The 19,767-nt window shown below is 43.7% G+C and overlaps 1 protein-coding gene across 4 annotated transcripts in view; it reads right to left on the reverse strand.

Moving 5' to 3' along the window:
• Window positions 1-19,767, reverse strand: part of PPP1R9A (protein phosphatase 1 regulatory subunit 9A) — a 778,883-nt gene that overhangs the window by 327,545 nt on the left and 431,571 nt on the right. For all 4 annotated transcript variants that reach the window (XM_078663735.1, XM_078663734.1, XM_078663733.1 and 1 more), the window contains exon 5: window positions 13,955-14,059. In XM_078663735.1, the coding sequence (XP_078519861.1) occupies window positions 13,955-14,059 (105 nt within the window). The remainder of the gene's footprint in view (window positions 1-13,954; window positions 14,060-19,767) is intronic.

Here is a 19,767-nt window from a genome sequence, read left to right on the forward strand (position 1 = left end):
ACAACAGCCTATCAGTGTCTGAAACTCATACCTTTAAATACAACTCCTTTGAATGCCTTACTGCCAACATCAACACCACCAACAACAATCTACTGCATTGCTACCTACTATACCATCCCCCTTGTAACACCGCCACGTTCACAGAACACCTGTCAGACCTGATCGCCCACTGTTCTCTCCGAGAGAACAACAACGTCCTTCTAGGCGACCTCAACCTCCACTGGAACGATGAGAACAGTGCTGCAGTACAATTCCTGAACGAGCTACTACATTCCAACAACCTTACCCAACACTGCTCAAAAGAGACCCACAACAAAGGGGCAATCCTGGACGCCATCATCGCCCAACATGATGCAATTACTATAGACCACATCCTTTCGTTAGATTGGTCAGACCATCACCTAATCCTATTCCACCTCGCTCAACCGATCCTGTGCCAACCACCCATCACACACCCCCCTTCATGGTCTAGGAACCTATCGCAGATCAACACAGCTGAACTAGAAGAAAGAATAGCCTCCCTCCTGCCAATCTATTCAGACAGCCTCTCAACTGCTGAACTCACCTCAACCTACAACACAACCACGTCCGCCATCCTAGACCAACTAGCACCCTTGAAACAGAAAAAACCTAGGAACACCCCATCCAGAACCTGGTTTAATAAGGACATCAACGAGGAAAGAAGACATCTTAGAGCCACCGAACGTCATTGGAGAAAGAATCCCTCCGCCGTTGCGAGGAACTCAGATCAGCAAGAAGAAGGTACAAAAAGCATATCAATAACGAAAATACAAACTTTTTCTGTACTGCGCTGGACAAGGCAAAAAACAGCAAGAGAACTCTTTGCCATCATCAAAAAACAAACATTCAAGCCGTCTATTATCCATGTCCAGCCCTCTAAAACCCTATGTGATAACTTCGCTAACTTCTTTAACGAAAAAATCTCCAAGATCGAACTATCACTCAACATCAACCTCCATCCTCCCGGCAACAACTGCCTCACAGCAACCGAAACCACCTCTTGAGGGCGTCCCACAATCGCTTGGTCCTCCTTCGACCACATGCACGAAGCCGAGATCCTCAATCTAATCTTCTCCTCCAAGCCCTCATCGCACAACCTTGATGCCATTCCCTCCCAAATGGCCAAAGAACTGAAACGCACCCTTGCACCACTTTGGTGCGAAATCATTAACAGCTACCTAAAAACTGTCATCATACCAGACTGCCTCATAGTCGGCCAAGTTACACCTCTTCTGAAGAAACCTGGCCTAGACACTAACGACCTGAATAACTTCAGACCAGTCTCCAGTCTTCCCTTCCTAGCCAAAATCCTACAAGAATGTGTGCTCCGTCAACTGAACAATCAGATTGACAATATGAATCTACTAGACCATCACCAATCAGGCTTTAGAAAAGGCTATAGCACGGAAACCGCAATCCTCAACATCGTGGATGGCATCCGCAACTCTCCTAGACCTGTCAGCAGCCTTTGACACGGTAGACCACAGGCTGCTCATCAAGGCCCTCAAAGAGCAGGTAGGTGCGGACGATGTGGTCCTTCAATGCTTCTCCTTCTTCTTTTCAAATTGCTTCCAAAGAGTTAAAATCAAATCCTTCACATCCGACCCTCTCCCTGTGACCAGAGGTGTCCCCCAAGGATCCGTTCTCTCCCCTCAACTGTTCAACATATATATGGTACCCCTCACCACCATACTGAAAAAAGCCAACACCCCTTTCCATCTCTATGCAGATAATACCCAGATCTACCTGGAAACCTCCTCCTTTAATGACATTGTAAGACTCAACAACACTCTCGGAGAAGTCCAAGACTGGCTAGCAACGAACCACTTTAAACTCAATCAAGGAAAAACCGAGATCCTCCTCATCTCTAACAAGGAGGATAACCCACAAATCATTGAATTCATCATTGAATTGAATCATTGAAAGCAATCGATGCACTCAATGGGAATCTCACTCTGACTAACTCGGTAAAATCACTTGGAATCACCCTTGACCACAAATTATCAATGACTAACCACATCAAGAACTCCGCTAAGAGCGCCTTCCTCAATCTGAAGCTCCTAGATAAAATCAAACCGCACATTCCACCTAGGGACCTCAAACAAGCCACCCAATCACTGGTGTTGTCTAGACTGGACTATGGGAATGCAACCCTCTCCGGTACAGCTCTCTCCCACCTAGCACCTCTCAAAACTACCCTCAATGCAGCTGCCAGAATGGTCTCTGGAGCAAAGAAATTCGACCACATATCTCCCGCATTCAGAGATATAAAACGGCTCCCAGTGGAAATGCGCGCCAGCTTCAGAACTGCCTGCCTTACACACAAAGCCCTGCACACAGGGAAATTAGAATACCTAGCCTCTAAGCTCAAGAATGCCGGCCAGTCCAGAAGTCTCAGAAGTTCAAACTCCCTCCTACTCATCCCCCTGAAAACGCGCACACAAAAAACACCAGCCCGCTCTTTTGCAGGCAACGCTCCTAAAATCTGGAACTCCATCCCCGTGGACATCAGAACTACCCCCTCCTTTCCAAAATTCAAGAGCCGCCTAAAAATCCTCTACCTCAACCGTGCATTCCTGAACTCAATTACGTAACTTACACGCTTCTGCCTGGCAGCCACCTGTCATTGCGCATTGACTCCTTACATGTCCCCTCTCTCTAACCCTCAGCCCTGGCTCTTCACCGCTAAGAAAGAACTACAACACAAAACTTTGACTTTGCATAAAGAATACTATGAATCGAGAATGCCACCGGACCGCTCCACCTCAACAGCGCACCCTGATCCTCTGATCTCTCTACCTCAACGCCACAACTCAGGCGCTCAACACAATTTTTAATCTCTGAACACGTAAAATTCTATTTTGCTTTATTGTTCTGTACTTGTCTTCTCTCCATCCTTTGTAAAGCGCTCCGATACCCTCGGGTTTGGCCAGCGCTATAGAAAACTTCTCAATATTTTTTTTTTTAAATAATGAAATTATCATTTTAAAAAACTTTGAAATTCACTGAAAAAACCATAGGGTTTTACAGACGTTATAGTTAGGAATTAGCATTTAAAAAACCTTAGAAATTCACTGAAAAAACCATAGGTTTCTGGGTCGTTATAGTTAGTTGGACATTTGACTCATATAAAACCAGAGAAATTCGCCAGTTATAATTAGTTGAGCTAACTATAACTCGCGTGCCGCAATGCACTGCTGATGACCTCACATATTACATCACTCATGACATGGTCGGTGACATCACTAATGCCATCACTGATGACATCTCAAATGACATCACTGATGACATTCTGATGACATCATCCACGTGATAATCTAATGCACATACTGATGCTGTAATATAAACTTTGATACACCCACTCTAAAATACAGACTACTATTTATGAAAACATACACATAACAATGCCAGATACTACATACCACCGACTATTTCCTAGGTCTATACACATATCCAGTGTCTTATACATACAGTTACTCCTCATTACATATATATATATATATATATATATATATATATATATATATATATATATATATATATATATATATATATATACAATATGTGCTCATACACCTATACATACAGTCACACTCTACCACTCATCCATAGAGTTAATCACACACCTAGTCAGTCACGCAAAGAATGAATTACATACTCATTTACTCATGTATACTGTTGTACACACCAACTGAGTTATTTATACACACACCACATCACTTATTTATGCAGATACTAACACATACTTACTGTCTTATACAATCACTGATACAAGCAGACACTCATTTATACACCCACTCTTCAAATAACTTACTCTCACGTATAGTCATTTATATACTCCAACACTCACATATACTGCCTTAAAACATGCGTAGTTACTCACACATATACCACTGATACATTGATTCACTCACCAACACACCCATACACACACTAACTCACCTATACAGCCCATCCCAGATGCACTTTTGAATACATACAAGCAGTGAATCACCCACTCAGGCATCTGTGCACAGAGTCACCCCCCACCCACCCACCCACCCACACAGACACTCAGGCACCCATACAGATACTCAGACAACAAATCACTAACCCATATAGAGACTGTCATGTAGCTACTCACCAATACATGCAGCCGCTTGCCCACCAATTGAGATACTAATACAGAATTTCACACAGTTTAGTCACTAACCCATGTATTCAGTAAGACATGTTCAATCACTCCCTTATACAGTCAGTCACACACCTACTAAATAATCCATTCAGGCACTTGTAAATCTACTGATTCTTCAATACACCTTGGCATAGATATATATGAAAAGTATTTAAACTTTACAGAAACACACATTCACTGGATGATGTCATCAGTGATGTGATTTGAGATGTCATCAGTGATGAATACTCAATCAGTGGATGGAACTCGCACAGCTTATTCAAAACGATAAAGTTGCGCAGATTTTAAGTTCTGTAGTGTGCTCGGAGGTAATCACTGTCTGGCCAGGCAGTGAGGAATCCAAGAGAACTAATACATAGCTCCCCCGCTTGTGAGAGAGCACCTTCGAGCACTACTGAGGGGGGGACCACTGGGTCTTATTCTGTAGAAAAAAGTTTTCTTCAACACACGGTGGTGTTAGTCCAACATTCACAGTTTATCATGTGTAACAATGCTTCGCTGATTAAGATATCTTGAATACCAACTATCCAGTGATTTATGTTAAACCAAGAACATATTGAGAGTTTAATAAACTGTGAATGTTGGACTAACACCACCGTGTGTTGAAAAAAACTTTTTTCTACAGAATAAGACCCAGTGGTCCCCCCCTCAGTAGTGCTCGAAGGTGGTCTCTCCCAAGCGGGGGAGCTATGTATTATGTCATCAGTGATGTCATCAGTGATGTCACAGACCATGTCATGAGCGATGTAATATGTGACGTCATCAGCAGTGCATTGTGGGCGCGCAAGTTATAGTTAGCTCAACAAACTATAACTGGCAAATTTCTCTGGTTTTATATGAGTCAAATTTCCAACTAACTATAACGTCCCTGAAACCTATGGTTTTTTCTGTGAATTTCTAAGGTTTTTTAGATGCTAATTCCTAACTATAACGTCTGTAAAACATTTGTTTTTTTCAGTGCATATATATATATACACTCGCACACATATATATCAGCAATGTTATGAAAAGTAAAGTGCATCCATTCTATAGGATATATGCCTAATAATTACCGTGGTTTGTTTGAACAAGTCTCAGTTCTTAGAATGATTTACCAAAACAATTTCCATACTTCCAGCTGAAAATCAGTCATGCCTTGTTACTTCGACTCAAGATAATAATCACGCGATTGTCTGGCTGTGGTAGCATTGATTACTTTACGAGAACAAACCCATCATTCTCCCATTGTTCTCCCAAACTGACAGCTCAGTTCTCTGCTCGTAGGAGTTCGCATGATGCTCTGCATCAGAATGCACATTGCCAATCCTCTGGGTATAGTTATACATCCACCAGTCACTTAAGGCGCCCCTCGGAGAATCTGAGTTACCCTTCACCTCTCTACAAATTTAGAAAAACCGACTAAAAGCTTCAATTGCTCACCTTAAGTGCAGCACCCACGAGAAATTACTTTTAAATTTAACAACTGGAAACTACTGCACAGAAGAAAATAGATCATTTTTTAAACTGAGATTGCAGATTTTGTTTTATTGGAAATGCATACTTTTTTTTTACAGAAGAAAATGTGTTTAAGCTGATTGCATTATCATAAAAATATAAGCTATTTCATGGGCAGAGGGAAAATTTGCACTTACAATTATTTTTGCCGTCATATACCTCCAGATCTGCCCTAGCAGGCATAGATATGAAGAATGTGTTGAATATAAGACCCCCAAAAAATAGGAAAATCACATATACAGCATCAACAAATTTCACAATATCTCTTCAATTCAATTTCATTTGTGGGTGTGCAAAATTATGATTTTGTTGGAGAAGAAAGTTTGTGCACATCAATAGGGAGTAAAAGACCCTCCAGTGAAGGAGAAAATGATAATTTCTCGGCATTCCTGCATTTATTTTCGTGGCATTCTTCTCTTTAACATTTTTGGATGCACAATTCTGATTCTGAAAATAGACTTTTCTGGGTTTCTAGTATGCGAAAAACATTGTGAACATTCTATGCAGCAGGCACCTTAATCCTCCATGCTTCTTTAGGATGCATCAAAAGGCAACTAGACAAAATTCGATCTCTCACCAGTGGGAACATTAATCACGAGAGTTATCTTGACATTTTTATTGTTGCATGAAAACTGCTGGCCGCACAAGGAAGTTCACATGCTTTTAAACCAATTGTTATCTTTAACGACAGCGTCCACCATCAAAGTCAGCACCAGCTGCCGCTGCACAGGTGCACCGCCCTAAAGCCTACCCTGTGACATCTACACTCATTTCAAAGCTCCACGCTAACTTAACTTTGCCTCTCCCATTTTCTTGTCCAAGCCACTCAACTTGCGGTTGTAGCTAACATTGTTTTTCAAATCTACAAGACATGAGACTTTGTAAAATTAGGAATATCTTGTACATTGTTCCTGTGTGTTGCTCTCTTTAGTTCAAAACACTAAAATGGGAGCTGTAACGTGCCTCATGCTATGTCCGAAATAACCTTTCTTTTCTACTTTGTAAATTAATTTAGTTTTATTACTTTTATATAGTGCTTTATAGTGCCTGGTCACTGCTTCTGAGCACGACCTGAAGTATGCATTAGCAGTGGTGGCTGACACAAAACTAAGGTGGGGGTTTGCAGGCAGAGGAGGACAGGGAATTCAGGGAAAAAATATTTTTAAGAACGTACCGGTTGCTCCCACTGCCTCAGACACCGACAGCCGCCTCGGTGCTTCTCTCCTGGCAGTCACTGGGCAAGCACACGCTCCCCACCTACTCCAGACGCTCCTTTCATGTTGTGAGAGCAGCACCAGAATTGGTCTGAGTGGCCTGGTTTGCCACTCAGATAGTGCCTGGGAGACTGTGACTTTTCTCCAACCTGGCTGTGCAACACAGCTGGGCTAGAGAATTAGAATCTCAAATGTCTGTTTGGCCAACCTATGACAGCCAGCCAAACTGACATGTGTACTTATAAGTTTTCACCATTCCTCCTTGTCATGGCCCTCCCAACACAGGCATGTCTCATACAGAGCCAGTCACAGAAAACTAAAATTATATTATTGTGTTAACATTTTATTTTTCTGGGACTGACTCTGACAAGTGGGGTGACGCTCCTCCGCCATTATGGAGGAGATGAGGCTGTGCATTAGACACTTTAATGGCAAACTATTTTTGGGTATTTAAATAAAAAATTACAAAACCAGTATGTCTTTCAGGGGGATCTAATGACTTGACTGCAAGCTGGTGCCTTGAAAGCATGACTGGGAAAGTTCCTAATGGTGCCTTGCCTTTCACTGACTGACCCAATCATACAAGTCTATGAATCTAACTCTGTAAGACTGAGTTTCATCATGTTTAACGCACTTTTACACTCTTTAAGGGGATGAGGGACAAGCTGGTCCTCTCTTCTTTGGCCATTGATTGAAGCTTCTATGCAAATCATGACAGTGTAATATACAGCGATTAACCATAATTTGTTACAGCAAATAGACTCCAGTACATGAATTATTTGCTAAATGAAAATGTTAAAATGCTACTTTGTAAAAAATGTAAAATAGTCAACCTGCCTCTCTTGTTTGTCATAAAGCTGAAGGAAACACCCCACAGGGCTCACAATGCAGGAGACACTTCCTTACATAAAGGTATAACAAAGTTACTATCTAACTATATGCCATGCTGATTTTTTATTGATTATAGCAGTTTATACACAATTCACATACATCAAGGGGTGAATGTTTTTTTGTACATTTTCTTTATTAACTCATAAACAAACACTTTTTAGGTCTGCATGCACCACTCCGAATCTTCCCGCCTCGCTCCCTTGGCTGATATCTAAGGCGCCATACCCAACACACCTCCTTCTGATAAAGACTGATAACCGCAGGTTCTTCACCTTCTGAATATCCTCAGGAGTCAGACTGGATCAGGACACACTTGCATAGCAATTCTCTTGAGCGCCAACAGGCGCGTTGTGCTACCTCGTACTGCTCCGTCGTGTGCAGCTGTCACGTTAGGACCAGACTATATATGTCACCTTCTTGGGAAGAGGTCAGTTCCTTTCTTTCCACTCTAACCGATACCAATTCAGTTCTTCAACTGTCATTCAACAGATTTGGGATTTTCCCCTCAAATCTGCAAGGGTGCATACAAAATGTCACCAAAACCAACAGTCTTTAAGGCCTGTTAAGACTGTACACAGTAGATGTCAGCTATAGTTTCTCACAAAGTCTGTCTTAGGGATCTTGGTTCCGGACATGACTCAAAGTTGTGTTCTCTGTATGCCAAGATAAACAAAAGGGCCATCCAGGACCATGAAGTGAACATGCTGTCGCTGAGCTGAGAAAGTTGAAGAGCTGCTCCTAATCGAAGTATTGGGCTTACCGATCCCAGTCGAAGCACAGATGTGTTCTCATTCACAGTATTGCTCTCATGACCAGTCTTTATTGAAGTCAGGTAATTCAAAAGAGAGCCCTAAAAACATAGAAAAATCCAAACTTGGCTCATCTGCGTCTCATCACGCACACCACTCACAGTTGCAAAAAGCACTCAAAATCTCAAAGCCAAGGTGCCATTCTCCCCTAACAAGTCAGCTTTGATGTTGATTCTGTTTCAAAAGCCTAACGATCGCATAGCGATACCAGAACAGCTCCAACAGCTTAAATTAGCTTTGGACAAAATCTTTGATGTCACACCAGGTCTCACTGTAGCATCTTCGGGACTCCAGTAGCACTGATTCCGGATCCAACAACTCCTATGGCTCCCCTAATGGGGCTGACTATGGTATTACAGTTGTTGGCATGATTAATGCCCTCACCTTCAACATCAGCGGCGAGACCGACATCACCGGCGCAGGCCTAGTATATGATTATTCTCTCAGATTCAAGACACCTATTCAACCTTGAACTAGATTCTCTTCCCAATGTGAGTCTGATTTATTTGTTTTGAAGAGTACCATCCTTGTGAACAAGAGGATGTTTAAGGAGATCTAGAAAATGCTAGCGTTCTAGATATCCCACTTTACACTGGACTTTCTTCCCCAAATCCTGCAATAGCTACGATGGAGACTTCATCATTTGCCACAATTATAAGGGCAGCTGAGATCCTTGACCTTATCTTACCCACAAAGGAGGTCAAAACAATGCTCCTGGTGAAGGTATTGAATTCATGGCAATCGCCCGAAAAATCTTTATTTATATAAATATATCCTTCAGTCAAACTGCCTTTTTGGGATGTTCTCCTGCTTTTAACAGCAGGGCAAGGTATTATTGCACCAGAGCCTGCATGACCTACCCCTCCTTTAGTGGAGATTGAATGGTGATAGCTGATGACATGTATCATTCCTCCTGAGGTGCTTAGTGTTAGTCTGTTAGCCAGGTGTCCTTCAAAGAAGTCTGTCTACAGGACGCTAGGAGAAGTTTGTTATGTGAGGTTCTTCTTGTCACATCCAGCCCCTGCAAGCTTTTTTATCTAATATTTTGTTATTTTTTAATCCTTGGCCAAGCAAGGCTTTGCTGGGCCACAGTTAAAAGTTACTCATTGCCTATTTTAGCCTTTTAGTGCTTACTGGATCAGCTATCCTTCTTCGGAATACCTGTGATCTTTTTTTTTAAGGGTTTGTACCATATGTTTCAATGTACTCCTTTTATAATGCTACAATGGGATCTAAATCTTATCTTGATGTACCTGATTTGCTTGCCTTTTGACCCCATGCACAGTTGTCTTTTATGCCTATTTCACTTAAAACAGTGTTTGTGTTAGACCTGTCAGCCTTAGGGTGGTCTCCCCTACATTTTTTCCCTTTTTGCCTCCCATTTTTATCCTATATTTTGTTGGACTTAGGACTCTGGGCGCCTCACCACAGCTAAACAGTGCTGAGGTGCAGGTGCTCTCCCCTAAAACCTCCTGAGGCTGGCATATCTGCCACAAGCCACTGCTACTGCAGTAAGGCTAATCCTCCATAGGCTAATATTGGGAACCTCTCCTTATGGAATAACTTCTGACAGGGACCTAATAAATCTATCATGTTTGCTCTTGTTGGATTCGGGGCGGGGAACCCTTTCCAATGATATATAGGGTTTGGACATTACTACGCTAGAGATCCCACTTTTATAAAGGGGACCTTTTCCTGCCTACACTTAGATTAGGATCTGCAGACTCCCCCCTCCCCTCTGCATACTGATAGCCTGCCTGGGTTGGGAGGTAGGAGTGGTGATTCACACCTTCTTCCCTGGGATGAGCTGTGATGGGCTGCCCACTGTAGCCTTAACGGCCTGTCTCTCGTCACTGTGACAGCTAGGTCAGGGAAGGCAGGGAACATACCAGAACTCCCTGGACTCTTCCAGAAGCCCCTGCCCCCAGACCCTTCCAGAGACTTCCACCACTTTCTAGCCCTTGGAGTGAAAGATATATAAGGGAGGGTCCTGGCCTCACTTCTTAGTTACACTGCTGGACCTGGAAGAATCCCTGCTGGAGTGAGGACTGCTGCGCAAGAGGATTGCCACTGGGAAGGAGGCTGACTGCTCCAAGGAACTGCTGCCCCACAACCTGCTGAGCTGCCCTACTGTCTGCTGATCCTGCCCTGCAGGGGAGACTGCAACATCACCACCAGAGTGTCTCCACAACATCCCAAAGGAACTACTTTTCTTTGAACCACCTTTTAAAGATTGCCTTTTTGGGACTGCACCCTTTTTAAGCTAAAGGAAACTACCTGTCCTTGGACCACAGTGTTTTAAAGACTGCCCTTTGGAACAGCAACAACACTCTCAAGATTTGCCTTGCAACGCTGTGCCTGCCCTCAGCACTACTTGCCCCGTGATCCTCCCGAGGGCTCTGTGATTGCCTCTGCTTCTGGCGCAAGCCGTCTGAAACTGGCCCTGAGGTCACTGCCACTGGGACCGGAGCGCGCTGTGTAGCGCTGAGAAGCGAGGCACTGTGTGGCAGGAGGCTCCGTCGTTGCCCCGGACTTGGAGGCACTGTTAAGCGCTGTGCTAAAGGAGCGCTGTGTGGCCGTGACCCCCACCCGTGCAGCGCCTGCTGAGCCCGAGGCCCCAGGGGGAGAGGAGCCTCGCACCCACGCCCGCAACCACCACCCCAGGTAACGCCTCAGTGCTACCAGGCTGCTGCGAGGGGGCGGGGTGCGGGTTGGCCGGGTACCTGGAGTGTGAGCTTTGTGCTTGGCTGGGAACCGTCCTTCACTGTCCGGCCTACGGGGGCATAATTACTTGGTAATTGACACTGGGGCATTTTTTTAGCATTACCAGCAGCGCCTGGGCAGCCGCACTTCCTGCACTGGGAGCATCATTTCTATGAGAGGCACACTTATTACGCTACAAGGGAACTTTGGCCTAAGAACCTTCCCCCAGTGAATTTTGACCATAAGTACCTACCTCAAGTGAACTTTTGCCATCCAAGGACACTGTGAGAAAGACATTACCAGCAGGAGCCCTTGGCATACATGAGCTTTTGGTGATTTGATCAGGCCTGGGAACTGGATTCATTCTTATTGATTATTGATCTTGCTTGGAAACTGGAATCCTTTTTATTATTGATCAGGTCTGGGAACTGGATTCATTCTCATTGATTATTGATCTTGCTTGGAAACTGGAATCCTTTTTATTATTGATCTTGCCTGGAGCTGGATTTACCTGCTTTTGGTTCTCGCATATCTTTTAGATAAAGGAATTCTTATTCTTATACAAAACTGGTGTGGTGTTCCTTTTGTGAGTGTTTTACTGTGTCATCGCCGTTGTGTGTTGCACAAATACTTCACACATTGCCTCTGAAGTTACGCCTTTGCTGCTCTGCGCCAAGCTACCAGGTCGGAAGCGGTGGTCCCTACTTGGACTAGGGTGCATACCCCTGCCAACTAGAGACCCCGGTTCTAACAGTTCGTCATTGCTATAACATCTGCCAAGCAGATAACCAAACTTCAGGTCTAGTCCTCTAGTCTACCATTCCTTTCCTTTTTTTCTGGACACATTAGTGCTTTGAACAAAAGCAGCATTCATGACAAAGTTAGTCACGTCCTTTCATATAGGGAAATCCATCACCTTATCAATATTTTATGCACTGCATCATCAATCAAAGGAGGAATGGTTGCATTGCCTTGAACATAATAGGGCCGTTAGCTTTCACATCAACAGTATCAGTGAATTTCGCAGGATGACCAATTGATTGTCAGATTTTCTGCAACAAAGAAGGGCAAGGAGGTACAGAAAAGCACCGTCTCTTGTTCAATCGTCTTACGTCATACAATCTACTATAGGTTAGCCAAAATAGCAGCCCCAAAAGGTTTGCAGACTCAATCCACCAGAGCAAAAGCTGCTACCATGGAGCCAGAGCATGGTGTGCCAGTCTTGGACATTTGACAGGCTGCTAGGTGGGTGTCCCATCCTACCTTCACCAAGGACTACTCTAGATAAACAGGTCCAACAGGAATGACATTTTGCCCGATCTGTACTGCAGGAGTTCCTAGTTTGAGTCATTCCGCAGAATGACCACCTGGGAGATACTGCTTTGGTATCTATTCAAAAGGTAAAGAATCTGTGGTTAAAACACTCTATCAGAAGAACAAGTTACTTACATTTGGTAACATCTTTTCTGGTGGTGACGCTTTCTAAGTGCTGATTCCTCAGCTGCCATACGGCCTCCCCGTTCTGTGGCATTATCTCATTCAAACCAATATTTTCAAGACTACATCTCATAATGTTACACACTGTTTCGTTTTGATTTCAATGTGCTCCACGTCCGTTGGCATGGACGTGCATCCCATGGCCAGTGACAGGTGCTGTATATATATACTTGTCCTGACATTACATCCACACAGGAAGGAGTGGCTTGAGGTAGAATGATGTTGCATGATGCTACCTGTTGGCACAAAGAAGAATTGATATCTAAACATTTTCGGACCCTGTCTGATGCCTGGGGATATTCAAAAGGTGAGGAATCTTGGGTTAGATCGAGTTTCTACAAGAAAATACTTTACCAAAGATAAGTAACATGCTCTTTAGACACTGTCCCTGCAGGGCCAGCAGGAATTGGCAGACAGCTCCTCACACACCATTCTTACTTGCCCTTTACAAACCCCACATGACAACATCCACTTTGGGAAGAAAGTGACATAAGTTTTTCATCACAGTTCCATCTTCCGCAAAAGGGTCGGGCATGGCCTATACTGGATCCTTTGGTGAGTCAGAAAAAATCCTGGAAGAGAGCGTGGCACACAAGGCTTCACATCCAGAGGAGGCTCTTGAAGTAGTGACTGTCCCATTGGTTTAACACTACATGCTCACCAAAGAATCACCTACTTTCTCTCGCAGTCCCCTTCATCACCACAAATTCATGTAATTGTTCATGCCATATATCCATCCTGTTACTCCAAGCCTTCCCAAGACGTACAACTATTGCATCCTTCCTAGACAAGCTTTGTGTTTTTTATGAATTGGACTTATATCCACATGCAGGTCTGTGTCGAAATATTTATGCTGTGCAAAACATGCAATTTACCTTTACACCTCAATATGCATATGTTATGTTTTGTATCGTGTATTACCACTACACGCAATGGCACAATTAACGTCTAAACTAAAAGTAAACCAAAGAGCTATTTGTTACCATTTTCTGTAAAACGTTATAAAGTTTCTGCGGACAGACATAACTAAAGCTGAAAATCTGCCTCCCTTAATATCCTGGCATTTGTCAAATTGAAGGGAAATAAGTATGTAGGAACAACATTGTGTACATGACCTTTGGCAAACATAAATAAAAAACATAAGCAAATACCTGACTTTTCCTTTGGTGTTTCTGAGGACAGTTGCAGCAAAATTCTGTGTTACCCCCACCAGACTGATTCCGTCGACTTCTACTATTTGGTCATTAACTTGTATCCTATTGGAAGGAAAATCATTGTTACTGCTTGAATTCCTTTAAAGTACCTAATCAATATATCCTCAAAATACAAATACAAAATGTAAGTAAAGTAAGAGTACGGTAGAATACTTAAAAAGCAGAACGTGCCGAATGCAAATTCCTGCAAGAAGAAATCTACACAATGTAGCAAGATAATAAAACATAAAAGTGACAGTGCTTAAGAGATGCTGTTAGTTTAATGGAGTCGTTTGTAACCGTTTTGCACTGAAATATTCTGAACCCCTGAAAATAGGATGGTAGATGAGGGTTTAAATGACACCAAACAGTGGGTTAATGTGTTAAATAACTTGATGGCTATACATTGTGCCAGATCTGTGGGGTTGAAGGCGATATAAAATTGGGTTGTATATAAATATGTATGCCCAGCTATAAGAGTGAGGCCACTCTACGACTATTAACGTGAATTGCGAAAAATTCATATCAGGAGGTATCAGGACAACCGGAAGTTACTAGTAGTGTTAACTGCAGTATATCGCTTCTTGTGCCCTAGGGCTCTCTATGGCAGACCCTCCAAATAGGACCTTAGTAATATTTTTAGCACTTGACTCTCAGATTAGCAAGGCCTAGCTGTTTAAGGCTGATTCGGGGAGGTGCTGTGGATTAGAATTTGATTCACCGACTCAACAAACTGCACTCAATGTCCAGTCAGTGTTTTACTTTTAAAAATAATTACATTTAAAACGCATACCTAAAGAACACAGTGGTGGCTGGCATGTACTGAGGGTGGTAGGACGGGGTGGTGATTAAAAAAAACATTAAGACAACACCTGTGAACCCTACTTCCTCCTCCTCCTCCTCCTTGATGGTCTTCTCTCCTCGAGGCAGGCAGGCTTCACCAATCCTAGCGCTGCTCTAACTAGCATGAGAGCAGTGCTTAGAATGGTGGGAGTGGCCTCACTCCGCGCTCCACAGCACTCTGGAGGCTTTGGGCCAGATGTAGGTAGGCAAATACCGGTCGGTAACGGTATTTGCAAAATGAGATGTAGGTGGGCATTTTACTGATTGGGTAATTTACTGAATCGGTATTTTAAGGAATCGGTAAATTACTGATTCCCTAAAATACCGAATCGGTAAATTACCGATTTTGGTATGTACGGAGCACTCAAATGAGTGCTTTTCCCCTTTTAGGATTCGTTATTTACCACCAACTACAAGTTGGTGGTAAATAATGAAAACCTCGGAAAAAGCATTTTTTTTGCTTTTCCAACAGTGCCATGTTGCAGACATACATGCCCTTAGGGCATGTATGTCTGCAACATGTGCACCCATACACAATTGAGGGGTGCAACAGGGTGTCAAAGTGACACCCTGCCACCCTTCAATGTTTCCCCCTTTTACCGAATCGGTAAATACCAATTCGGTAATTGGCATTCATTCCTATGGGCCTCCAGGCCCATTAGGAAGGAATGGCAATTACCGAATCGGTATTTACCGATTCGGTAATTACCGAAACTTACCGATTCGGTAATTTTTTGGGTAAAATTACCTACATCCCATTTGCCTGTTCTTAAATACCGAATAGGTATGATTCGGTATTTAAGAATCGGTAATCTGGGATTACCTACATCGGGCCCTGAATCTTTCTCTAACCCAGCTGTCTGAAGGCAACCGGGTTAGAGTGGTTTAAAGTACACATGTGTGGCTATCCACGCAAGACGGCTGGCCAAAAAGACACACGCACTTTAAACTGAAAGTGCCCTGCTCTCTCTGCTGCTGTCATTCAGCAGCAGCCCCACCCCTGTTGTGGCGCTGCGTTCGGGACGGGGTGAAGAAAATAAAATTGTAATGAACTAACTTCATCATCATTTTATGTTTCTCTCTAGGGACATTTCAGTGAAGTGACGCTTCTCCGCTCAAAAGAAGCAGCTGCCCCTGACAGAACATACACAAAATTACAAGTATGTACAAAATGGCAGGCAAAAAAAATCACACACAGCACAACTCAAAAAGACTCGCTAACTACATGGGACGCACACTAACGAAAGGTCACTGTGGTCACCCTCCCTCTAAAACTACAGTTGCACCCATAGGTCCGAAGTTAGTGCAGACCCTAAAACCACGGCATCCCAATATACGCCCACAGTAAAATATGCAATTTATTTGTAATTTGTACAATTTATAAACAGTCAGGCTTACTTACAGTGCCAAAGGATGTTCAGAATGAAATCAACAATAAAAATGGACCTTCCAGTACAGATGAACATTTCAAAGAGTTAACACAAGTATGAAGATATTTATTTATTCAGTAATGACACACCAAAGCCTATTGGCTTTGACATACTTACTAATGAACTTATCACAGCAAATGTCATTGAAAGGATACATTTCTACTGGTTAAAGGAGGTTGCATAGTAGCTTTGCAGAACTCGACACAATCTGTCCAGCCGTGCCACCTTACCAAACAAAAGATCAGCCCGGGGAGCTTCAAAGACCTTCACACTTCTCCTAAAGTCATTAACTCACACCCAGGAGACCTAGTGAAACAGTTTTTCTCCCTGCCTCTCTGGGGCCAAATGTCATTTCCTGCCAGTCTCCAGGGCCACGTAGGTAAACCGAGAGGTAGACCCCAGGTTTCTCCCCTTTAACAGAGGTCTAGTTTCCTCAAAAAGTGAAGACCTGAAACTGGTTATCCTAGAGGACTTTACATGAAAGGGAAATTTAGATTAGGCTTTGCCACTTTTAGCTTTGTGAGTGTCCGCAAAGCTGAGGACAACTGCACAGACGATCTCCTAGCTGCGTTCCAGAGACTAGATATTAGTTATTAGCCCTCTACGGCGGGCTAATTAGGCTATATTAGATGGGCTACTGACCAAAAGTGCTCTCATCGGTCTTTCTGACCCTCTCTCACTTCTTCCAACAGAGACATTCAAATTCCGAAAGTGAAAACCACAAGGAGAGAAAAATGCATTCTCTAAAGCAGACAATACAATCACTTTACGCTGTGAGACGAGATTTTGTGCTTCTCAGGAACATAAATCTCACAAAAGAAATGGAGATAAAAAAGGAGCATATCATTTGTTTACAAGGAAAGAGGTCTGCAAATCAAATGTTAATGGCAGTGGCAGAATAGATAAGTTAGGTGTTTTGTATCCGCTGTCAAGTTATGTATTTCTGATCCAACGGGCAAATGTGTATATCTTGCATCATTTTATGAACAAATTTAATGGATAATTTGAAAACTGTGTGACATTCTACCTCCTATGTAAAGGTCAGATTCCACGGCATGGGTGGGATCGTTTGTTACCACTAACCTCATACAGTAGTTATGATGAACCTTATTATTGTGTACGCTGTGCGCCTACTACAACTTCCTGTTTCAGTGCCAAGACATTTTAAAGCTCATCAGCCCTATACTTGTTCATGCTTCCTCGGACATCCTCTTGCCTCATAAACCGCTTTTTCTTGGACAGCACACCAATCAACTCCCCTCCGCCATTTCGAAATAGAGGGAGATTTTGAGTCTTTCCATGCCATTGTAATGTCTCTTTTAGCAATTAACATGGCTGTTCCTAGAAACAACTTGTCGACTCAGGAGCCGTCCACTCCCTCCATCTCCCTCAGAAGAAGAGCAAGCGGACTTAAGGAAATCTCCCACCCCAGTATGCCACTCAATTCAGATGTGATTGATGCCCAGTATTTAGATATGACTGCGCAGGACCAGACCATATGGAAGAATTCGGCTGATTCGTCTCCACAGCGTGGACATTGCGGGGCTGGGAGGCGTCCAGCTTTGTGCAGTCGCACCGGTGTAACATATGCCCAGTGAAAATAGTAAATCTGTATAAGGCACAGTCTGGCAGATATAATGAGTTTTCTGGGGGCAATAAGATCATCCCTCCAGTCTTCATCTTCCAGCGGGCCTACCCATCTTTCCGATCGTGTTCTAAGAGGGTCGAATGTGGATGGGGTATTGGGTATCATGGATCGGTATATTTGGGATATCTCTTTATTCCCTAGGTCTCCCATGAGAATTTTGCCATCCAGCGGGCTGAATTCGGGAAATGACTCTTGGTTAGGGATGTGATTGGCTAGGGTGAGAACGTAATTGGAGATACTTACAGAATTGTGTAGAGTGTAAGGAGTATTTGCATCGTAATCTCTGAAAGGAGGACAAATGTTCACCCTTCCAGATGTCTCATAGGTAGTTGTTGCCTATTAGGTACCACGTTTGAAAGCCTGTCAGAGTCCCCACTTCCCGCAGCCAAGTACCGTGCCATAGTGGAGTTTGTAGTGTGAGTCTGTTGTCCCAGTGGATGTGTCTCAATGCAGATCACCATGCTAGGAAAGCCATACGAGTGACTACTGGTAGGGCTTGAGGGATATTGGCTCTTTCCAGCATAGCTTGGGCCTGAGAGAATCCAAGAAGTCCCAGTGCAAGCTGATATGTTGGATCCGCCAATCCCCCGTTAAACCAATCATGGACTATCAGGAGGCGAGTAGCAAGATAGTATAAAAAGGGATTTGTCATGGCCATTCCTCCCTCATATGTGGTTTGTTGGCAAGTCTTGAGAGCCAGACGTGCTCTTGATCCCCTCCAAAGGAAGTTGGCAATCACCCCATCTAGATCGCGAAACCAGCTGCGAGGGAGATGCATCTGGAGATTTTGGAGGACATATAAAAGGCGCAGGAGAACCATTATTTTGAAGAGGGCAACTCTCCCAAGAGGGTTAGGAGGAAGTTTTTGCCATTGACATAAGTCATCTTTAGTGCGATGGAGAAGTGGACTGACGTTAAGGGACCAGGTAAATTCCAGGGGAAGCACCACCTAGATACCTAGGTAATTAAAAGATAATCTTTGAATGGGGATGGTTGCCTGCCAGCAAAGCACTCCCTGGAGGCATGAAGGGGCACCACCAAGGATTTCAGTGATTTAAGGCATAATCCACACGCTCGCCCGAAGGTTTGGAGGATCTGCTTACATCTCGGCAGTGACCCAGCTAGATCAGCGAGGTACAAGAGGACATCATCAGCGTACAAGGCGATTTGGTCCTCCAGAGATTCCTGCTAGCCCTGCACCCGGTCATCCGTCAGAATGTGACGGGCCAAGAGGAGAGGGGAGAGCAGACATCCCTGTCGGGTCCCCCACGCGATCGGGTAAACCTCAGATAGCACCCCATTTATAAGGACCCTGACTGAAGGTTTAGAGTAGAGACTACTACCATCTTTCTGTAATAGGGTCCGAAGCCTGCCCTTTCTAGCAAGTCTTGCATGTAGCACCAGTCAACCGTAGTAAAGACCTTCTCGAAATCAAGTAAAACTAAGGCCAGGTATGGTGTAAGGAGGTCCCGGTACGCAAAGGCCACATACGGGTGTCAAAGGCAATGACGGGTGTACCATGAAGCCACATTAGTCAGGGTTTATGAGGGTGTGGAGCACTCTTTTGTGGCCAAAATTGTTGCATATATTTTGACTTCGGTATTAATGAGGGAGATCGGGCGATATTGTGCGCAGGAAACCGGGAGAGAGTGCGTCTTTGGTATGACCACAATGGAGGCTGTGTCTGTAATGGAGGAGAACGACCCATCCTCTATAACTTCCTCATATAGGGCATGGAGTCGTGGTATCAGAGTTTTGTGGAACGCCGCGTAATAGTCAACTTGGCTGACTCAATGGAGATACTCTTGATTTCTTGTACTAATTGCAGTTGTCGGCGTTCTGCTTCCCCC

Source organism: Lissotriton helveticus, chromosome 10 (assembly GCF_964261635.1).
Source record: "Lissotriton helveticus chromosome 10, aLisHel1.1, whole genome shotgun sequence".
In the NCBI taxonomy this organism is placed as follows: domain Eukaryota; kingdom Metazoa; phylum Chordata; class Amphibia; order Caudata; family Salamandridae; genus Lissotriton; species Lissotriton helveticus.